The following is a 22688-nucleotide window of genomic DNA, read 5'->3' as shown; positions in this document are numbered from 1 at the left end:
TTGTTTTTTGTCCCCCTCCCCCTTTTCAAGCTAAGTCATATGTTCTTTTCAGTAACAGGCTCTGCAAACTTCCCTCAATTGCAATGCTCACATTCAAATTTTATCAACCAACAATGAGGGCCTTTATAAACAATTGAATGGGATTGCTTTTCTTTCTCCAAATTTTAACTTTATAATGATTCCTCAATGCCTTAACAGATAAGCAATGTTGTATCATCTGTGATAGTGTGTACTTATAACAGTAATAAACATTAATCCTGCCTCCAAACCTTATACTTTAAGCAATCAAAAATTTGCTTCAGCGTGAAGGAAAGAGAAAAAAGGGTGATCCCAGAGACACTTATCACAACACAGTAAAGGAGAATACAAATGCCAAAAAAATGTGATGAATTTTAACTTTCAACAATGCTCAATACTTCTAAAAGTATAGCATACTTTCAATAAAAAGTATGCAAAATGTTAATAGGAAGATACAAATCTGTAGGTTCCACCAATTAACTATACACTTTTTTACAAGTGTCTTTCTAGCTGTGGGAATTTTTGCAAACTTAACAATTGTGCTCTAAACTCTGGTGGCTTCAAAAGTTAAATAAAGCATGCTAAAGGCCTATCACAAAAAAGCATAGTCTATGAAATCCTATATAAATGTAACCACCTTCTGGGCAAATGGCAGAGTGCTAAATATAACCAGCTAAAAATCTGTCTTCTCTATAAAGCATGTAGAGTCAAGTTGGAATACATCTGAATTTTGAAATATCAGATTCCTAACAGAGGTTTTCTGTTACCCTTAGTTCTACTAGGGATTCGATGCGAAACTTTATGGAAATTATTTTTCAATGATTTAGAATTCTCAGTATTTAAATACATTAGAAGAAATAATCAAATGATAATTATATTATTACAGCATACATTTACTGAAAAGTGAAGAATTACTCTACGCATGTTTTAGACTGAATCACAAATGAGGGCTTCAATGCTGGCTTCTGCAGAAGTGTAAATGAGTCTAGTCAACTACGTGCAGTCAGTCCCTGGCTCCCAGGACTGAGATTAAGCTTTTCCTGGGCTACAGATCTGAGTCTGAATACCTGCTGAATAACATAGTAACAAACAAGACAATAATCAGAGCTGAAGACCTGTTGGCTAGGAGGGGCAAAGGGCGTATGTCCAAAGGAAAAACTTGAGTTTTAATACTCATGGGCTTGTTTCTAATGAATTTCAAGTTTACCAATTGGGGTCAATGATTTACCACAGGAGGACTGGTTGTCAAAATGTAGTACATAAAAGATGTGAGAAGACTCAGAAGGAGAAAGAGCACACATGAAAAAGGTAATGTTCTGAAGAAATAATAGGCTAGGGAAACAAAGGGAGAGAATGAAACCAACATGAAGGGGTTTTGGGAAGCACTCTCAGCAGAGTAAAACTGATGAATGTTATAAACATCAGATATGACAACAGATCTGAAAATCTTTCTTCAAATTAGCAACTATTCAAAATGCAATCTGAAAAGAAAAAACAAAACAAAACAAAACAGGTGTTCATTTAATGGAATCCCTACCCTCAGGTAATTAAGCTAGGAACCAGGGATAGCGGATGGAAAGCAAAATCAAACTAAACCACTAATTCAAATACAAAACTCATTAAAAACAGGCTATTTTACAACCTATTTCATTGTTGCACTGGATAAACTGAAAAGGAATCCATTTTGTAAGAGCCAGAAATAACTAAACTCTAATATTTCCTGTATAGTAAGACCAAATAACCCATATTGCACATATATACAACATGAAAACACCATCTTTACAGAATTCAATTCTTCTATCAACATGTAAAATTTGGCACTAAAGTGGTGTCAGATCCTTTCAGTATCTTTTAAGTTATAGTTTAAAAACTCCTCTTTATGGGTTAGCTATTTTCTTTTCTGGAAAATTATTATTCCTGCTTGTATTTCTCTTACACCAGGTGAGATATCTGATCAGAACTGCAATTTCTCTTTGCACTCAACAACAAACAAATCACTAGGAAGCTCTCCTCACTAAGTTTCTGTCTTGTCTATCATTAACCATGCCTAAACATGCTCAAGTCTGTTAGGTATTTTCTAGTGTAGGTTAGCTGTACCAAGTCAGAAGCTGTGGTCAAAGAAGCTGCAACTCTCCTAAAGGGTAAAAGTGTATGGGCTTTGTGAACATTATTTTCTTCACTGTCCCAAAGCGCGTGCACTTTACTCTTGTAGGAGCAAAGTTTTTTGCTTTTGTTTTACTTACGTTCAAGTTTTTGAGACTGATTCAAATAACTGCTGAAAGTCTAATTAATGTATAATTATTACTATTTGCCATAAATACCTTTATTTAAAATCTCTGTATACACTTTCAACATCCTACATTGTGGAAAATCTTTATCTAATGATGGCATATCTCACTTTGGGGAAAAGTCAAATGTCATTTATAAATATGTCTGGAGAAAGAAAATGGATCCTGAACGAAAAATGAATTATATTCATAAAGACATTTTCTTAGATGGTTTGTAGAATGGTCTGAAGGCAAATCCAAAAGAAGGGTTCTGAGCAACAGCAATATCCTAGGATATACATCTACCTATAAATCAATGTTGAGGGACCATAGTAATTTGATTGTATAGTTTCTGGTAAAGCTTAAAAATATCTAATCATTAATGCATACGTAGATACAGTGTGAATATGGGCATTAATGCCTCTGTTTGGAGTCAGGCTTACAATGGGCCTTTTTCAAGAAGAGAATGTCTGAAACTGATGGCTTAAAAATAATAGCTAATACAGAAAATATTTATGGATGACTAAAAAAACAGCTATAATAAAGGGGTAAAGGTGCTTTAAAATGGTAGCTTTTTAAAGAATCTTTTAGCTCATTTTTGACATTTATTAAGAGTAGTTTAAGAAAGACCATGCCATTTCTAAATTTTCAAGGTTTATGCTACCTTTTTATTATACTAAGATATCAGTACTATTTATAAATTCATAAAAATGGTCAGTTTCCAAATGGGTAGCTTTTATTTCTGAGCTTTAACCTATACATACATACATAGTTCTCAGTTATGTATTTAGTATTATCTGGTAGAAGAAAAGATAACAATCACATGTGAAAAGTATATATGCCAGGTAACCGCTTAAGATTATAATTAGATATAGTAATAGGTCCCAACAAAGAATTAGGTAATCACACGACCTTACTATCTTGAAATGTCTTAGAAGCAAATCAGAACAGGTATTTCTTCATTACTTGACCAAACAAAATCCCAGGGCATAAAGTACTGGTTAGGCCAGGGTTAGTCTTATCATTGATAGTGAAGTCATTCATTATGTATTCAAATTACTGAGTACTTGCCACATAATAAAGTCCCCAGGTGAAGTGTTAGGGATACAATGACCTCAATGAGCATTTTTTTTAAAAAAGCTCATTAATGCCTTGTATAGAAACAGAATGGCCAGATTAGCATGTAATCATTTCTCTTAAAGATAGCTTATTAAATAAAATTAAGATAGGGTAATTAAAATATATTTAATTAGCAAAACAATGGAAAAAATTATTCAGTTGATACCTTGGTACATAGGTATAGATATTTGACTAATTTTGGCCAAGTGTTATACTAATAGAGCAAATATTGACTATTTCACAAACATTCAATTGTAGTTTCATAAATTTTAATATCAAAAACATTTTAAATTTAATTGATCCTCAGTATCTCTAGACCAAAAGTTTTTGTTTCATGAGTAACTGCTGAGAAAAGCTGGAAGCACACTATCAACAATGTCATTTTATTACTAATGTAGAACTTTTGGCCCATTATCAAATGGCTTAAAATTTCTTTCAAAATCTAGACACTGACATTTTATTGGAAGCATCACAGTAGAGAAGAACAGAATTGAATATAGGTTTTCCTCAAGTCAAGAAAACGATGAGAATTGTCTTCTAGGGAATTCCACTGGTGGAAAAAGAAAGATTTTTAAAGGCATAAATATAAATTCACAAAACCAATCTGGTTTTGGCAGGAAAATGAAGGCAGACTATTTTTAATGAGTAAGGTGGACATGGGTAGTATGGCTTGCCTTTGAGCTTCAAAATCAAATACAGAGCTTTGAAAAAGCTGAAGTTTCCTACCATACAATTACTTATCTAGGAGTACTTTGGTTAACTGTGAAGACTGAATTTTCTTTATCACAAAACAGGAAGTTCTGAAATGATCAATTCACTTTACCTTTCAACCTTTTCAAGTAAACTGGAACATCACTTTTAATACTTTTGGAATCCTCTTCTGTTCTTTCCCATACCATTTGAGGAGGGTTGTTCTGTGCTAGCCAGTCAGCTACTTTATTTTCTGGTGCCATCATTCCTGTCTGAATCCCCGGCAGGTCTTGAGTTCCAGGAGAAGACTTCTTGGACTTGTGGCGCTGATCAGAAGTAAATTTTGTCACATGGTCTCTAATAGTTACCTTCCCTGGAGTACTGTCATCAAATTCAATGGTAAATGAAGCATGCCCTGCACCTGTTGTATGGGAACTTGGTGTGTCTTTTGTTGGGATTTCATGAATAGTGCTCTCTGTTATTTGTGATGGCTGCTGAAATTCTTTTGTAGGGATTTCAAAGTAACTTGGTTCCCTACAGAAAGGAAAAAGTACTTCTTCATTTGCAGCTGCAGACTGTTCCTCAACTTGCTTGGCATCTATGCTGCACCCTAATGAAAAAAATAAGAGAAAATTCAAAATATTTGGGAGCTTCTAGCACTTAAAGGAGAATAATTATGGCCATTTGTATTGTGCCATGAGAATCAGAAGGCAGATCACAGCCTGGATGAAAACCTGGCAAATATCACAGAGAAGAAATAATTCTGATTATAAGCACAGCATTCAGTAGCAGAAGATGCAGGATAAGTAGCAGCAACGACAAAGAACAAAGCAGTTTTAAGAGATGGACCCTGCATGGTTAGATACATGTTTTTTCCAACTTCGATCTAGAAATCATCAAGGTGTAAAAGAACTGAAATCAAATGCAGATGGAGATGCACATTAGACATATACATCTAGGGACATAGAAAAAATGTGAATTTCCTTATCAAGTCAGGAGGATGAAATATCTATGAACACAAAGTAGAGCTCTGAAGGAGAACAGGTGCTTAAATGAAGAAATAAACATGAAGTCAATACGCAAGTGATGTTCTAGAAGTAATGATTCCACTTACCATTCTTCACCATGACATTTAGAGACATTACTTTTAGAATTATAAAAATAACATTTACTGATGTGCGCTCACTGCAAGAAGATGGATACAAAAAGAATAAAAGAACGACTAAAGATAAAACACATGGTTTGCTTGGAGCATTGCAATCCGAGCAGCAGTGTGAAAGAAATAAGGTAAAAATAGAAATTTCAGTTGCCAGCCAAAAATTCCAGAAGAAAATTCATGTGTATGTCTATACAGCAGAATATGTACAAGTGTCAAAAATTCTTGGGAGGAAAGCTGAATTATAAATCTCAGATCAAAACAACCAGAGTTGGCAGAAGAAGTGAGCAACTCTGGAACACTATCACTATTGTTCTGCTATCTCAGAAATGAAGATAAAGGTATAAAAATACATGCATTTGTACACAGTATATGTAAGTGAAATTGGCAAATAAAATATATAAATGAAAATGATTATTGAAATGTCTTCTTGTAAGTACGTGTTATTAGACAGTGCAAACGCAAAAAATTACTAGATAAATAAATAAGATTAAACTGCCCTGTTTTTCAGGAAGCAAAAGAACCATGTCCATTATTAAGATGGTAAAGAGTTGAAATGAAAAATATTTCCTTAAAGCTCATAGAAGCATTCCATTTTTAAACAGATTGACAGGAAAACCATACTCAGATCATTTATTAGGAGGAAAGGCAGTACAGGGAGACTACATTGTTTCCAATCATTCCCTAACTGAGTGAAGTAGTATTTGGTCTCTTGAGCTATCTTTTCAAATATTACATCTTGATGGGATTCTTCAGGTGCTATAACTGATTTCTTGGCAGTGATCTCTGAACATAAAACTGTTTGCTTTTAGGTTATAAGAATAGGACAACATTGCTGTAATCAAATGTATGGAACAGGGTATAGAAAACATCAAGCTCCAGTTCCAAAAAAACAAAAAAAAACCCCAAAATCCCACTACACAGAAGGTAAACAGAGTAACAAAAACAATTTTCAGTGTAAAAATTATTCTTTTCAAAATACAATTTTTCTTATGAAAATGTGAAATGTGTATCAGTAAACACTCTACATCACTAAAGCAAAAATTTTACATGCTTTTTGGAAGAAGAGATTATACAATAAGACTAAGGAACCTAAAGTCATGTTTTAAAATTTCCTTATGTAAGAGTTAATTCATCTTAATAATAAAATGTCCACTTGCACTGTTTCCTCTGAAGGCCTGTCATTTAAAATTTCCATGAGAGTAAATTGCATTAGTAACTCCCCATGTATTAGTAAACTCATTAATAAATGTTATTTTTATTTTTCATACGCTGACTTGTTTACTATTACAATGTACTGTACTTGATTAATTCCTTATAGTACAATTGGCTTATAAACCTGGCCTATCTGTGTACGTACCCATCAGATACATACACACATTCACTGAGTCATTTATTCGGCTTTGCTCATCCTTCTGGTAACAGGATAATGCTGGCTGGGGACAAGGGGTGGTATAGGTTCTTTTTACCACCACTTGGATACCCAAATAAAATGATGTGGCTGAACTACAAAGCAAAAACCACAAAAAGCTGCTCCAAGGATATAGCATTTATCATCTACTTGTCATTCATAATTTAAAGGAATATTCTCCTAATTTTCCTTCCTTGTGAAGGAAAAGTTCACAGTTAATACTGATATACTTTCAACATTTTTTTCACATTATCACACATAAAAACAGATCAACAACTGCACATCACTGTTTTTAAGGTTATCATCCATTAGTCCTACTTCAAAGTCACCTTTACTCCAAGGACTAGAAACCCAAGACTTACACAATTTTCCCAGAAATCAGTTATCTAACAATGTCAGGTAGCACAATAGAGGGGAAAGGAAGCATATTAGGACCTGATGACTGTTAACTAGGCAGGAAAGTAGCGAAGAGATCTGCTATCAGATAAATCCTGTCTCCGTCAATCTTTCTCATTTTCTTCATCAGAAATAATGGTATCTATCCATGAGATCACTGTGATGATCCAGTGAGGTTAAGTATTAAGTGAGATAATCTGAGATACCCAGAAGAAAGCCCAGGACAAAAAAAGGCACACAAATAAATGTATCTCTCTTTTTCCCAATTCTCTAGCATAGCTAAGAATCAGGGAAATGAAAACTAAACCAAAAATCTAACTCTAAAAAACCTAAGACAGATTCAACAGTGCCTATATGCCCATATTCATGATCTTCACTAACCAGGAAGTCACTCATTGAGAACCTTTTTACGATTTGCTTAGATATATGTAGCAAATCTGAAGTGAGGATTAAGGTAAGACACACTGCACTGAGAAGTAAGAAACAGATGGCAGAGGTAAGACAAAACACAAGAGCTCAGAACGTGGCTCAGAACCACAGCAGTCCAGAACCATTCGGTACGTAGGGCCAGCAGTCCTACATCCTTCCATGTCCCCCAAGGATCTCACTGTAGTGTCACACAGTTCAGTAAATGATATTCATCATGACGACTTAGAGTCATCAACCAAAAACTTAAATTATAGTCAGCCTTCTCCACTTAAGAAGGCAGTGATATGGGTAATTCATTTAATAGAAATTTAGAAATGGTTAAACTTTTAAAAGAAATTGTCAGTTGTAAAAGTAAAATTCAGTCATCTGAAGGAATTCATTTCTCTGGAGATGATAAAAACAGATCACGTGTGGGCCTACTTTACTTGGGAAGTGTAGGCCCACTAGAAAAATCATGGGGGGGGGTCTTCTAAATTAATACAGAAAAATAAAATAGCTCTCAGAACACTGACAGAAGAGATTCTGGAAATTTGTGAATTTAACATCCATTTATCTTCAAACTCTGTTTATACTAAATTAATATACTAAATATCCTAAAATTTGTATATAATAATATTTTGTTATAATCTCAACTGCTAGTTATTTAAAACTATTTAACAACTGATTATGCTAGAATTGATTATGTTTATCTAAATCAGAACAGCAACTGGTGATAATATCCTCAAGTTCTTAGGGTACTTTATGATTATGTAACCTTTTGGGAAACTTGTAATACACATAATCCAAAAAACTGTTCCCTTGATTCTTCTGTACTAAAGTAAGTGAAATATTCAATTAAATCAAGATGACAAAGGTTATAATGATGAAAACACATTTGTTCAGCTTAGAACATATATCCAACCTTGCATATTCAAGTATCTCAAATAACAAAGACTAGGAAACATCTTTTGCTAAAAAGGAGTCACAACTGGAAAGTTTCCAAATTTAGTGTGATTAGATTGAAATCAATGTAAAAGAGCTAGAAATCTATTCCTCACAGTTGCAACACTTAAAAGACCTTTAAATATAACCTAAGTAAATGTTCGCACCCTGTCAGCAGGTCGAAGAGCACACCCATAGCTCAAATGAGGACAAATTTTCCTTCTTAATAGGACTAAAAATATTCATACAATTTCAGGAGAATTTGGTTGCTCTGGCATACATATTTGCTTCTACGGTTTTTTAGGCTATGTGCTTAAGTCTGTAGGGGATTCTGGATACCTGTGGACCCACTGAGAGGGACATAAATCAGTAGATAGCACATACTCTATTACCCTTTCTGAAATGCTGACCTCTCACAATAATTATTAAGATTTTACATTCTAAAAATTGGTAACCAAGAAGCAAATCACTTTTTGTGTTTACAAAGCAGCATGCTTAGAGCATAAATTGATTACTTATAGGTCATAATTTAAAACATTTAATAAAAACAATTTTGAAATGATCAAATTAAATAAGATTCAGTATACATCTTCAAACTGATTCTATAATCTCTGTTAGTATCGTTAAGTTATTTCAGGTCAGTAAATTGTTCCCTCCATCCCATATTTTAAGAAACTACAAATAATAAATGTGAAACAAGAACCTCCTCACACTAATAATAGAAAGCCGATGAGACCCTCACAAGGCCCTTAATTGGCTGAATCTGGCTGGGTTCATTTAAGCCACTTAACACAAGACATAAATCACTTAATTCCTTCTTACTCAAAAATAATCCCAAGATTATGAGACAGCTTTTGACATGTGGCAAAAATGACACTGAATAAGACAGGCCACACAAGCTGATAATCATTTAAGAATTCAGTTTCATCACAGAGATGACGATGAGGACAGATGCCCTCATATGCAGCCACTGTGGACAGAGAGCTGAGAAAGGGGGAGAAACAGGCTCCCCGATGACACTGCAGAGAGGCAGGGACCAGCCCTGAAGAGCTACACTTATTTAAGCCAGTAAATTCCCCTCCCGCTTATCTCAGGTCCCATCTGTGTTATTTGCATCTGACCTTATGCTAAATGATACTAAGTATCAATACTCAGGTATTTCTAAGCTTGGACATGAAGAAAACCATGCTGGTGGACAGAAACAAGGAAGCAGTGATGGGAATTTATTTGCAAAGTTGACAACTTCAGTTTGAGGCACTTGTAAAATCGAGTCCATACAGCCAGATTTCTTCTTATTAGACTTGTATCCTGCAAAATCAGCATATTTAAAGAACAGTGCTCTTATTCTCCAGCTAAGAAAAATGTTTTATTTATCTTGTACAACTAGGGTCAAAGGTAGGCAACTGAGAAGGGTGCTGATGGAATCTTTTTTTTCTTTTTAAGATTTTTATTTATTTATTTGACAGAGACAGCAAGAGAGGGAACACAAGCAAGGGGAGTGTGAGAAGGAGAAGCAGGTTTCCCGTTGAGCAGGGAGTCCGACGCGGGGCTTGATCCCAGGACCCTGGGATCATGACCTGAACCGAAGGCAGACGCTTAACGACTGAGCCAACCAGGTGCCCCGATGGAATCTATCTTTGACTCAGAGTCAGACTTGGTTTTCCATACTGCTGGGTTTCCTGGTACCTGTATCTAATCCCTCCAGCTCTGGATCCTTATCTGCCATTAGCGTGGAAACTGGCCATTTGACCCTCTGGTGTTGTCGTCTTTGCCAAGTCCTTATGTGACAACTGATACCTCTGTTTCCTGGAAATCTTGATTTTCTGGCTTATGGAACACTTAGCTCATTATGAAATCCCTCTAGCAACAAAAGAGTATGTTTCCTTGACTATGAATATGGCCCAGAACTACTTTTTTCATTCTGGCTTCTTAACTTGGCTAATCTTATTGCTACCACATCCCAACAAATAAAGCACACTGAGGTTTTAAAGAAGTTTTAATTTCATATATCACATTTCTGAACATAACATAAACTGTTCATTTAAAAACATGATTATATGCCTGTGAATCTAATGAAATACACAAAATTAGTTTGTGCCTACTATTTTGGTCTGACTGAAACATTTTAATAATTATTTTAAAATACTTTAAATGCCTGATTATATTATTAATCTATTTTTCAAGATTTAATCTCATTAGTTGGAACAATATTTTAAATAAAAATGATTTTGGAATGAATACTTTATGTGAGAATCATGCATAATAAACTTACAATGACAAGATCATTAAGACATTCACAACATTTTTTATTAAAAAGTAATAGATATATATCTCTTTTCAGGGCTGCCACATTTTTGCTTAGATTATATATTCTTCCCAAAATATCCACTGAATGTCATAGTCTGAGCTTTTCCTTACCTGTTGTCCCAGTTTCATGACTTTTTTCTTCAGGTTTGCCATTTGACTTGAAAGCCCTTTTCTCCTCCACTTCACCATCCCCCCACCATGATGGCTGCCCATATAAGGGAGTGCCACGGGGCATGGCAGAAATATCTGGAAAGAGGCAAAAAAAAAAATATGTCTAAAGCAGATGAAACAGAAAAAATATATACTTTTGCAGAATGCTAGAATTGCCTGGTTAAATTATTAAATGAAAAAAAATACAGTCTAGGTAGCTGAAAAGTACTCTAAGTTGAAAAACTTGTTATTTGTGTAAGACCTTACTAATGTTGGACATGACTAAATAAATGAAATTTTGCTCTGGCTAATATCTAAGTAATGCAAACTGCGTTAGCCTAATAGCTTTTTGTTAAGGTGTAATCAGTTTTTTGGTATACAGAAATGGCTCAAGTAAGTCTAAATAAAAAAGACAAAACTAAAGTAAATTTTGGTATAAGTGACCATTAAAAATATTTTTAAAGCCTAAGGGCACTGCAGAGTAACCAAATTTAAACTAGCTGTTAACATGACTAGTAGATTTTTTATCTGAGCAAATTTGGTAATGCCTACTAATTTAAAAAACTGTTTTTTGCATGAATGGGATTATTTATGTAGAGCAGTTCCTGGAACATGATAAATATAATAATGATGATGATGATGTAACCTCACTGGATATCCTTTTAATTCATTTCAGTTATTATAATTCAAAAAAAGGACACAAACATGAAATAACAAAAATATTATAAACTATATTTACTTCCCTCAAATATCTAAACACACCTACATGTAACTGCCATATATAATTATGTGTTATATAATGCTTTCTAATGAAAGGATTGGCTGCATTAAATCCCACTCTAAAACTGTCATTATTATAAATTGATACAGACATGGCCAAGTTTTGTAGAACAAAGCCTGTACTTTCTTCATAATCAAGTATAAATATGGTATCTTCAAAGAGATTAACTTACCCATGGCTTTTTCCTCAGATTTTAGTGCTTCTGTGGCTTTGTGCTGCACCTCTGTCGAAGTATCTGCCACCTTTGAATCTAGGCTTTTGGCACATGCAGATTTTGATAATTCTGATTCTGAAGATTTTTGGGACAACTGAAGCTGAATGGTAAACTTCTCGTGCTATAAAACATTTAAAAATGAAAACAAAACATCTAGGAGTAAAAATCAACCCTAGCAAATGACAGGTTTACGAAAGAAATAAGTAAAAATTTTTACCTTTAGTGCTTCTTCAGGGACCCTCATTTCTCCTCGTACTACAGTGAAAAGATTTGTATGTAAACAGAGCTAAGGAAGAATATAATTTCAAAATTCTGATAATCAAGCTTAAAATGATCAAAGATAATTTCAAAATTGTCCTATTTTCAACAGGTAATTATAACAGAAGCATTATATTCCCCTTAAGAATTTATGTTACAATATGCTCACAACTATGAAGACTTTAATTTTTAAATACTAGAGAAAAATCTAAAATCTAGCAAGTAATTCTAAACTTAACCAATAATGGCCTTCAAGAAGCAATTAACTGGGTAATTAGAGCATTAACAGACATTTTCAGCTCTCACAAACAGTATGACTGCAAAGAAAAAGCACCTGGATTAATTATATTGATAGTTAATCACAACAATGTGAAAGGAAGTATCTCATCATTGATTACCCAACAGTAAAGCCTGAAAAAACTGGATTACTCAGACTTCATAAGCATTGATAAAAATGAAGTTCATTTTGAAAGTGCAGAAGAAATGCTATAATTAGGGTCCTTACAGCATCCACAATCACCCCTTTCCTCAGGCGTTGCAATCAAGGTCATATTACATTATCAAACAACTGCTTCCATACAGATTAGAACCAAGTGCTGGATATAATGAATGCTTTCATTATTACACCAGAAAGAACAATGCCTCCGTATATTAAAGAACATCTTACACTACACAGCAGAGGTCACATTTCCCACCATTACTTAACCCTGTACTGAAAGGACTTTTATAACCATGTACTAAGTTCTATTATCCTTTATCAATTCATAGCACCCTATGACTTCAAGGGTAGAAAGCTGTAATTATTACAACCACTTGGGGTAAAAATAGTTTCCATGCCTAAGGAGCAGTAAACTTGCAAACGAGTATTTAACTTACATTTCTACTCATTAAAACAATAAAAACTAAGAATTTTTTGGAGTTTTAAAGAGCTCTGGGGGATATCCTATTTAATTCCATGAACTGGTCCTCCTATTCTATATATAGGGAACTTGAGGACTGGAGAGGCAAAACCTAAGACAACAATCTAGTCAGCTAAATCCCAGTCCAGGGTTCCTGTAGCTGTGAAATATTAGAATTTTCCTTTTCTTGTTTTGTACACATGCTGATATGTATTTCCTGATATAGGTGAAAATACATATTTTGTAATAATTTCCTACTTAATGAAAAATAAGTCTAGTAACTTTGTTTTACCCCCAGGGAACTCATTAATAGTTGAAGAAGATTCATAGCATTCCTACATTTCCAATGGAAAACAGTGTCTCAAAAAAATTGAAAGCCATTTCCATTTTTCCAGTGGGAAACACAAATGACTGTAGCCTGCTGTGAGGGTTTTCCTGGGGCTTCAAATTTATTCCTGAGAGTGTTCCAGGCTATTCCCTAAGGCTAGTCTGGGGTACTGTCTTTAGACTTAAGACTCCTTTAAGATCAGGGAAAACTTCAGAGAGGCCCCACTTCTTGGAGTTGAACACATTACCTTCCAAAATGGTTTGTGTGTGTGGAACCAAAGATCTCAAGGATCCTCTCGTTTGGGTCATGAATTTACTTGAGAACCTTGGTATCACTCTGAGATTTTGAGAATGCCCTAGTCCTAGCATTTACCTCCAAAGTTACCATCCTCCTAATGGTACAGACCCCAGGTTAACTGTTTTTAAGTTGCTAATTTTATTTTATTTATTTATTTATTTATTTATTTAAAGATTTTATTTATTTATTTGACAGAGAGAGACATAGCGAGAGCAGGAACACAAGCAGGGGGAGTGAGAGAGGGAGAAGCAGGTCTCCCGCAGAGCAGGGAGCCCGATGCGGGACTCGATCCCAGGACCCTGGGATCATGACCTGAGCCGCAGGCAGACGCTTAACAACTAAGCCACCCAGGCGCCCTTAAGTTGCTAATTTTAAAAAATGACAATCTAAGATACAATTACTCATGTTGTCAGTAAGTTAAAAATATACAATATAGTATAAACTACAGTCATGTTGATTCTATCTGAATAGAAAAGTTACAGTTTAAATTCTTGCTCATTAAAAATCGTATTTGTGGGGTGCCTGGGTGGCTCAGTTGGTTGCATCCGACTCTTGACTTCAGCTCAGGTCATGATCTCAGGGTCATGGGATTGAGTCCTGCTTTGGGCTCTATGCTGATCATAGAGCCTGCTTAGGATTCTCTGTCTCCCTCTGCCCCTTCCCCTGCTTGCATGGTCTCTCTCTTGAAATAAATAAAATCTTAAAAAAATTCACATTTGTACATTATTGCCCTATTTCTTTACATAAGGCTGTGTGATTGTTATTCTAAATCATCCCCATGCTCAACTTATTCAAGAAATGTTTATCTAAAAGTGGGGTCAAAGAAACTCATCTACATACTAGTAATGCTAAGACCCTCTCCTTCATCTAAATGATAATTAAAGCTAACTAAAAGGAGAGCAAAATTTTAAAGTTTTAGTTACTCCTAGGGCCTTAAAAACACCAGGTGTCAGGTATCACTGTGAACACATCTTTCAAAAATCATTTTAAAAATTAAGTCACTAAGTTGTTTCATTGGGGAGATACCAAGCACTTACAGAAGAAATCCAATATTACATATGAGCTTTTGCTGCTTGGGACAAGATTTCCAGTGTTTTAAGGTTTCAAGAAGTGCTGTAGTCTCAAACAACTGAATGGGCATTAATACAATATTCTCTGAAAAACTATATACTAAAAAGAATGTGACTCTCTCTCATGGTGCTGAAGACATTGGATGTCACAATATATGAGAATACTTGAATACTATTATTTTATATAGTGGAAGAATGAAAAAAAGCATTCTTTTTCTAACTTTGGGTATTTTATCTGTGTGATTTAAAATATATATTAAGACTACCCTTAAAAATTCTCCTTAAAGTTGGCCAAAAACTTATCTTTTTGGATCTTCTCCTTAGAAATATGGGAAATTTTACTATATTCAATACTGAAATACACAATTAAGCTAAAATAGATTGCACACTGTATTAACAAGGCAGGTCCTAGGAGATGCCAAAGTTTTAAAAAAAAGTTCATGACAGAAAACCTTCCAAAGGGAAAATTTTATTTCTCTAAGCAATTTTGTACTAGCTTACGTTTGTCTACACCTTCAGAAAGATGTATCATTTTATTCTGGTAGATGAATATCCTGGCTAACTTTTAAAAAACCTTGTTTTATAAGAACACAGTTTTTAAACAACTGCTTTTAACTTTTCTTCTATGACATTACTCCTTATTTAATTGCTCATCTCCATTTCTTAAATTTGGTTCTTTCAAAAAGCTTTGAGAAATGTCCACCATTTTTGAAATCTAGAAAGTGTGTTCATGTTTTGTTGTGGATATCAATCACATTAATTAGGAAGAATCTTAACTCCTCTAAATGAAGAATGCTTGATTTTTAGTTATGTTTATCCCCCTCTTGATCATTTTAGCAGCCATGATCTGGACCCAAGCACAGAACGCCACATGTAATGTTCCAAGTACAGATAAATCATAATCTTGAAAGTTATGACAATGATTTTTGCCTTGCTTCTAATATGATTAATCCAATCATTTTGTGGGCCATTTTTATAGGAATAGACAACTTCTTTGGGAAAAAGAGCCTCATTAAAAAAAATCAAGGTACTAGATTCTTATACTGACTCATATGACTGGGATGGTAAGGATTTTGAGATTTATGTATTTAAGTAATGTTTAATCATTGTCCACTCAACATGGAAACCACACCATATTCTGATTTTCCTCTTAGTTCACCAGCAATTCGATCTTAATCTTTTTTCAACTCGTTCCTTATCTCTCCCGCCTCTTCATAGTGGAATGTACCAGGTTTCAGTCCTTGGATCTCTCTCTTATCAATCTGTATTCACTCCTATGAGTGATATCATTTAGTCTTAAGGAATTAAATATTATTTAGACAATGGAAATTCCCCAATTTTTGTCTCTAGCCTATACCTCCTCCCCTGGATTCCATCTGTATATCCAGAATGGCCAAAATCAACTTCTCAGACTCCTGCTTCTGGCCAAGACGGAAAAAAGGAACCAGAGTTATTCTCCCATCTGAAGCAACAAAAAAATGGACAAAATATATAAAACAATGGTTTTCAAGACAATCAACATCAGAGAACAAAAGACAGTGACTCCTGATGAAGAGAAACAAACTGAGGTGAGTCTAATCCCTGTCCCCAGACCATTGCCCTAACAGAGCTTCCAGGTCACCAGGCAAGGAGGGCTCTCTGAGCTGTGAAGGCAACCTGTGAAGGTCTGGGGAGACCAAGATGACTAGAGTTCATGGGACTGAGTACTGAAGAGAAGAAAGCTGCACAGAAGAGAGAATTCCACATGTTCTGAGGATCTTGCTCAAGCATTCAGCTGAGTACTGATTAGGAATGCATGTGAGAAAACGCCTACCTAGGTCTGGGGCAAGAACCATCTCAAAGTACTACAGGTAACAGTGCCCAGTGCTCACATACGGCCAGGCTGGAAAACATCATGAATCATGAGTCACTGAATAAAGCAGAGGTCACACATTTCTTCTGTAAAGTGCCAGACAGTAAATATTTTAGGCTTTGGGACCATATGATCTCTGTTACAACTACTCAACTCTGCTGTGGTAGTCCAAAAGCAGCCACAGAAATATGTAAGTGGGTGGGTACGGCTGTGTTCCAATAAAACGTTATTTACAAACATGGGCTGAAGGCCAGATTTGCCACTGGGTTTGCTGACCCCTATAGTATACAGAAAGGTCTTGCCTCCATAGTGGGGAATATTAGTCTCAGACTAAACTTAGAAGCCTAACAAATCTTAAAAGCAAGACCCAAAGTGATAAAACGGTTTCCAAGGAACCTGTGTCCCAGAACAAAGCTCAAAAATATGTAGAGGAATACAAAAATATGCATGCAATACTCAACAAACTCAAAATGTCCACCATCCAATCAAAAATTACTCTACATGCAAATTAAATGAATTAAAACTGATGCAGAACTGACCCAGATGTCAACAAAGGTGTTAAAAGTTATAACCATATTCTATATGTTCAAAAAGTTAAGTAGTAGCTTGGGAGATATCAAATTCAAAATCCAAATTGAACTTCAAGAGATAAAAGCTATACTGCATGGATTAGTGGTAGATTAGACACTGCCCAAAAGAAGATCAGTAAACTTAAAGACACAGCAATAATAACAATCTAAACTGAAACACAGAACCAATGATTAAAAAATAATAAATAAATAAATAGAGTACCAGTAAGCTGAGAGACAATGTCAAGTAACCTAACAATATTTAATTGAAGTCCTTGAAGGAAGTGAGGAAGGCAAAATAATATCTGGAAAAATAATGGCTGAAACATTTTCTAATTTGATTGAAACTATAAACCCACAGATCCAAGAAGCTTAACAAACCCCAACCAGGGGAAACATGAAAAAAATTACACCAAGGCAGATCATAATCAAATTGCTCAAAACCAGGGATAAAGGGAAATAATCCAAGTGAGAATACAGTAGAGCAACAGCTTTAATGCACTGAAAGAAAAGAAATGCCACCTACAATAAACACCCAGCAGTAATAACTTTCAATAACTAAGGTGAAATACTTTTCCAGACACATGAAAATGGGAAGAATTCATCACCAGCAAAACCATACTACAAGAAATATTAAAGGAAGCCCTGAGCAGAAAGAAAATGATACCAGATGAAAAGATGGACCTATAAAGAGGAATGAAGAGCATGAGAAATGATACCTACATTGGTTTAAGATAAAAGAATATGATGTGCATAAAGATAGGAGTTTTTTTCTTATTTAAATCTCTAAAAGATAATTGGACCTTTTACTCACAACGATGTAGTATGCAGTTTGTAACATAACTAAAAATAAAAAGTTGACAATCAGCACAAAGGTCAGGACAGAAGAAATGGGAAGTATACTACTATAAGGTTCTTATACTATATGTGAATAACATATAATGTATAACATCACTTGAAGATACAACTTAAAATTAAAGGTGTAATTATAAATCTTGAAGCAACCACTAAAATAAAAAAAAAAGTTATAGTTAATAAGCCAACAAAAGAGATAAATGGAGTCATATAAAATGTTCAAATAACCCAAAAGAAATTATGGGAAAAAGAAGACAAAAAACTGATGGCACAAAGAGAACACAAATATCAAGATGACAAATTTAATTAAATCTAACTACATCAGGTGGCTCAGTTGGTTAAGTGTCCGACTGTTAGTTTTGGCTCAGGTGATGATCTCAACAGTCGTGAGATCAAGCCCTGCATCAGGCTCCATGCTCAGTGGGGAGTCTGCTTGAGATTCTTTCCTCCTCCCTCACCCTCCTGCTCTGCTTCTCCCCCACTCACACACACTCTCTCTCTCAAATAAATAAATAAAATCTTAAAAATATAAAATAATAAACCTAACTACATCAATAATCACACTAAACGTGAATGATCTAAATTCACGAATGAAGGCAGAAATGATCAGATTGAAGGAAAAAAGTAATGCCAACTATATGATGCCTACTTCAAATGTAAAGACACAAACAGCTTAAAAGTAAAAGAATGTAAAAGATGTTCCATGCTAACACTAATCTAAATAAATAAATAAAGCTGGAAAAACCGTAGCAATGTCAAAACAAACCATATTTTGGAGCAAAGAACATTATCTTGAATAAAGCAGGTCATTTTATAATAACAAATGATGCCAATTCATCAAGAAGATATTTTAATCCTAAATGTTTATATACCTAATAACCAGGTTTAAAATTACACGAAGCAAAAACTTCTGCAAGGAGAAATAGACAAATCCACAATTATTGCCTGAGATTTTAACATCTCTCTCTCAATAACTGATAGAAAAAGTAGACAATCAAGCAGGAAAATATTGAAGATGGGAACCAAGTTGGCATAATGGACATTAATAGAACACTCCACCCCAAAACAACAGAACGCACATTCTTTTCAACAATATATGGAACACTTATCAAGATAGATAGACCAGGTACATTCCGGGCCACAGGACAAGTCTCAATAAATTTGAAAGGATTTGAGACATACAAAATATGTCCTCTGGGCTCTATGGAATTAAATGACAAGTCAATTACAGAAAGTCTCTGGAAAACCTCCAAATTATTTTAACAAACTTACAGATAACCTACACTCAAAAATCAAGAGAAATTAGAAAGTATTTTGAATGTTAAAGCAGTACTTAGGAGAAAATTTATAGAACTAAAAGACTATATAAAAACAGAAGGTCTCAAATGAATAACTTCAGCTTTTATCTAGAAAAAAGAAATTAATAAGAGCAGAAATCAAAGAGAAAACAATAACAGATGAAATTCAGTTCTTTTTATTGCTATGACATTTTAATAAATAGGATAGTTTTCCACTCCAAGGTATAGCAGTTTGTAGACTGGCTAACTATTAAGCTTAATTTTAATATGAATAAAGCACAATAATTAGACTTCAGTCTGGTATAGCCAAATATAAAACAAGTAAATAGAACATAAAATTTGTTTTAAGAATTTCATCCTATATAATAAAATTTCTGCCACTGTAACAGCCCAATGTTCATTTATGTATGTATAGTGCTCAAAAATCATAAGCAATATGAGATGCTATTTTAAAATAATTAACTGAGCCTACCCTGAGGATTTGGAATAGCAGCTCTGGTTCAACACTGATTTAAAACCCTAAAACAGTCCTTTGGAACAAAACATTTGTCCCAGCAATTTCAGAAAGATATATATATATATAAAGGAAATACTAGCTCCCTATTAAGAAATCACTAAACAAACTGTAAAAGCAGGAGTTATTTCTCAGTAGTTTCTTCTTGATTTAAAATTCAAAGTAAATAGAATTTTATTGAAACTCAGATTTCCTACTATTTTCTCATGTTTTGAAACAGCTAAAGTCAAATGGATTAAGGACATACTTAAATTCAAAATATATTTGTATTTATTGTTTGATGAAACTTCTTATGCAGGTGGAAAATGGCTCATGAATCAAGGCTTTAATTTTAATTCTTTTTTTTTTTAAAGATTTTATTTATTTATTTGACAGAGAGATAGAGAGAGAACAAGTAGGCAGAGAGACAGGCAGAGGGAGAAGTAGGCCCCCCGCTGAGCAGGGAGCCCGACGCGGGGCTCAATCCCAGGACCCCGGGATCATGACCCAAGCCGAAGGCAGCTGCCCAACCGACTGAGCCACCCAGGCACCCCGTGGGCTTTAATGTTAATTCTTAATCATTTTATGTGATCTGTATTTTTTAAAGGATATAAAACATACAACTTACAAGTATTAATATTTAATGGCTTCACTTTTCACATGTTTCTTTGTTCCACAAGTATAAAGTTTATATATGTGCTACAAAAATAGTTTTCAAAAATTTTAAGTTAAATCTAAAGAAAACCTAGTTACACTTTAATAACAATTTTAAAGTGTTAGTACATTTATTTCAGCCAAGCATCAACTCCAGATAGCTGAGACTACATTTTCTATGCTAGAGCAATAAAGTCCATCTGAGTTGCCAATACGTTTAACACATTCTTCAATACTGAAGTCCAGATAAATGTAGTAACTGAGAAAATGAAAACACAAGAAAAACATTCAGTATAATGTGGAATATCTGTATTTTAATTGAAGAAAAGTCCTTTACTACAAAGCTTTTTGCCTTGTATGAACAGAAATGTCTTCTTCAAACTTGTCCCTTCTCTTCACTAGTGGTCCTTTACCCTACCCTAAGAAGGACAAAGTTATGTGCCTGTTCAGTTCTTAGAATCCTATTTTTATTTACTTTTTTTAAAAACATTTTTAAGTAATCTCTACACCCAATCTGGTGCTCGAACTCACAACTCCAAAATCAAGAATCGCATGCTCTAACCAACTAAGCCAGCCAGATGCCCCTAGAATCCTATTTTTAAGCAAAAGAATCTTAAATACACGCTAACTGCTTAATTAACTTAACCAGGGAGCACAGGTCTCAGAAGATACAGGATACTGGAAAATCTGAATTAAACAGGCAATAGAGACAGAATTCATAAAATAGAGTAAAAGTATGAATGGGAAAAAAGGTAGGGATAAATTCTTACACTCCTCCCAGGAGGTTGATCTGTGCCATGATCATCCAAACAACAACAAAAAAATCCCTGGGCTGGGCTAATATTAAACACTCCCCTGTCCACTCCTTGTTACATTCTCTCATACCCAAATTATATACATAATACCACTACAGGGAAACCTCTACTGAAATTATATATGGGGCGGGGGGAAACTGAGTCCATCAGCTTTTCTAGGATTACTTTTAGGAACAGGCATACTGACAAAAAAAAAAAATATATATATATATATAAAATTTTTAAACATGTATTTTAGTTTGGGAGGGCAAAGAGACTTCTAGTATGCCCCCACTGCAAATTCTTACATCTCAAGAAATGTTAATTTACACCAGAAAAGATTTTTGAATCAATCTGATAAATGTACAAAATCATATAAGGATATCATATCCAAATCTCAGCTTATCTTCAAGTTTCAAGGTGATATAAGTCTGTTCTGGAATCCTTACATCATTCACAAAAGTCTACAAAGAGAGAAAAAGATGTTAGGTTATATATGGAGTATTAATTGTTACATTTCAGACAAACACTCAAACCTTATACTTAAAAATACATTAGATATAATGGTTAACACGGGTTGTGTATCATAAAACGTGCCACGCATCTTATAGACTGATAAATGATTTCCTACCAAGCCCTTGACTGATATCATAACACACAAAGAACCAGGCTGCAGCACCTCTAAGTCCACCGCGCACTGCCAAGACAAAGTTAGGCACCTAAATATGATGCTAAGAAAAGCTCCTAATTACGAAGCTGGCAAATTGTAAAGGGAAATACTTAACTCTTAATATATCATCAGGGTTCACTGGACTCAATTTTAGCTTTTTTGGACAATTCTAACTATTTGTGAGGCTGGATATTTCATTACTTTCATTATTACAGTTCTTCCAAAAAACAAAAAGAAAATTTACTTTAAAAAAAAATGGAATAAAACTCATATTTTCTATTTTACAATTGCCGGATGAGTCCTTTAGACCTTTTTAGGACTCTAAGATATATTACGGGATTTTACTGACCTTATTTTTCCTGTTTCTTGAAACACTCTGCTATTTCATCAACCCATCACCATTTTATCACTACTCATCAGTGATTTCTAACTGTGCCGAAAATGACCAAAATAATAAGAAAACAGAAGAGTGGAATTGCCTAGAACACTGCTATCTAACAGAAATATACTGCAAGCCCCAAATGCAAGCTACACATATACCCTTAAGTTTTCTACTAGGCACATTAAAAAGGTAAATAGAAAAGGTGAAATTAATTTTAATACTACATTTTAACCCAACCCATATATCCAAAATAGTAACATTTCAACAAATAATCAATATAAAAAGCAGCAAAATATTTCATCTTCTTTTTTCTTTTCTGACGGTCACTTTCGAGTGCTTTCGTGGGAAGCACAGGACTAGAAGGATGATGCAGTAAACCATCACTGCTGCTGCGACCTTCACTTTCTACA

At 34.4% G+C, this 22688-nt stretch overlaps 1 protein-coding gene across 10 annotated transcripts in view; it reads right to left on the bottom strand.

Moving 5' to 3' along the window:
* CEP170 (centrosomal protein 170) overlaps positions 1–22688 on the bottom strand; it is a 99791-nt gene that overhangs the window by 48450 nt on the left and 28653 nt on the right. For all 10 annotated transcript variants that reach the window (XM_006740012.3, XM_031035267.2, XM_031035268.2 and 7 more), the window contains exons 4-8: positions 21612–21690; positions 12077–12135; positions 11818–11980; positions 10826–10960; positions 4228–4704 (exon numbers count right to left, since the gene is read on the bottom strand). In XM_006740012.3, coding sequence (XP_006740075.2) covers positions 4228–4704; positions 10826–10960; positions 11818–11980; positions 12077–12135; positions 21612–21690 — 913 coding nt within the window. The remainder of the gene's footprint in view (positions 1–4227; positions 4705–10825; positions 10961–11817; positions 11981–12076; positions 12136–21611; positions 21691–22688) is intronic.

The sequence above is a fragment of the Leptonychotes weddellii genome, chromosome 6 (genome assembly GCF_054177405.1).
Source record: "Leptonychotes weddellii isolate Sample4059 chromosome 6, ASM5417740v2, whole genome shotgun sequence".
Taxonomy (NCBI): domain Eukaryota; kingdom Metazoa; phylum Chordata; class Mammalia; order Carnivora; family Phocidae; genus Leptonychotes; species Leptonychotes weddellii.
The sequence above is the reverse complement of the archived record's forward strand: the minus strand, read 5'-3'. Positions and strand labels throughout refer to the sequence as shown.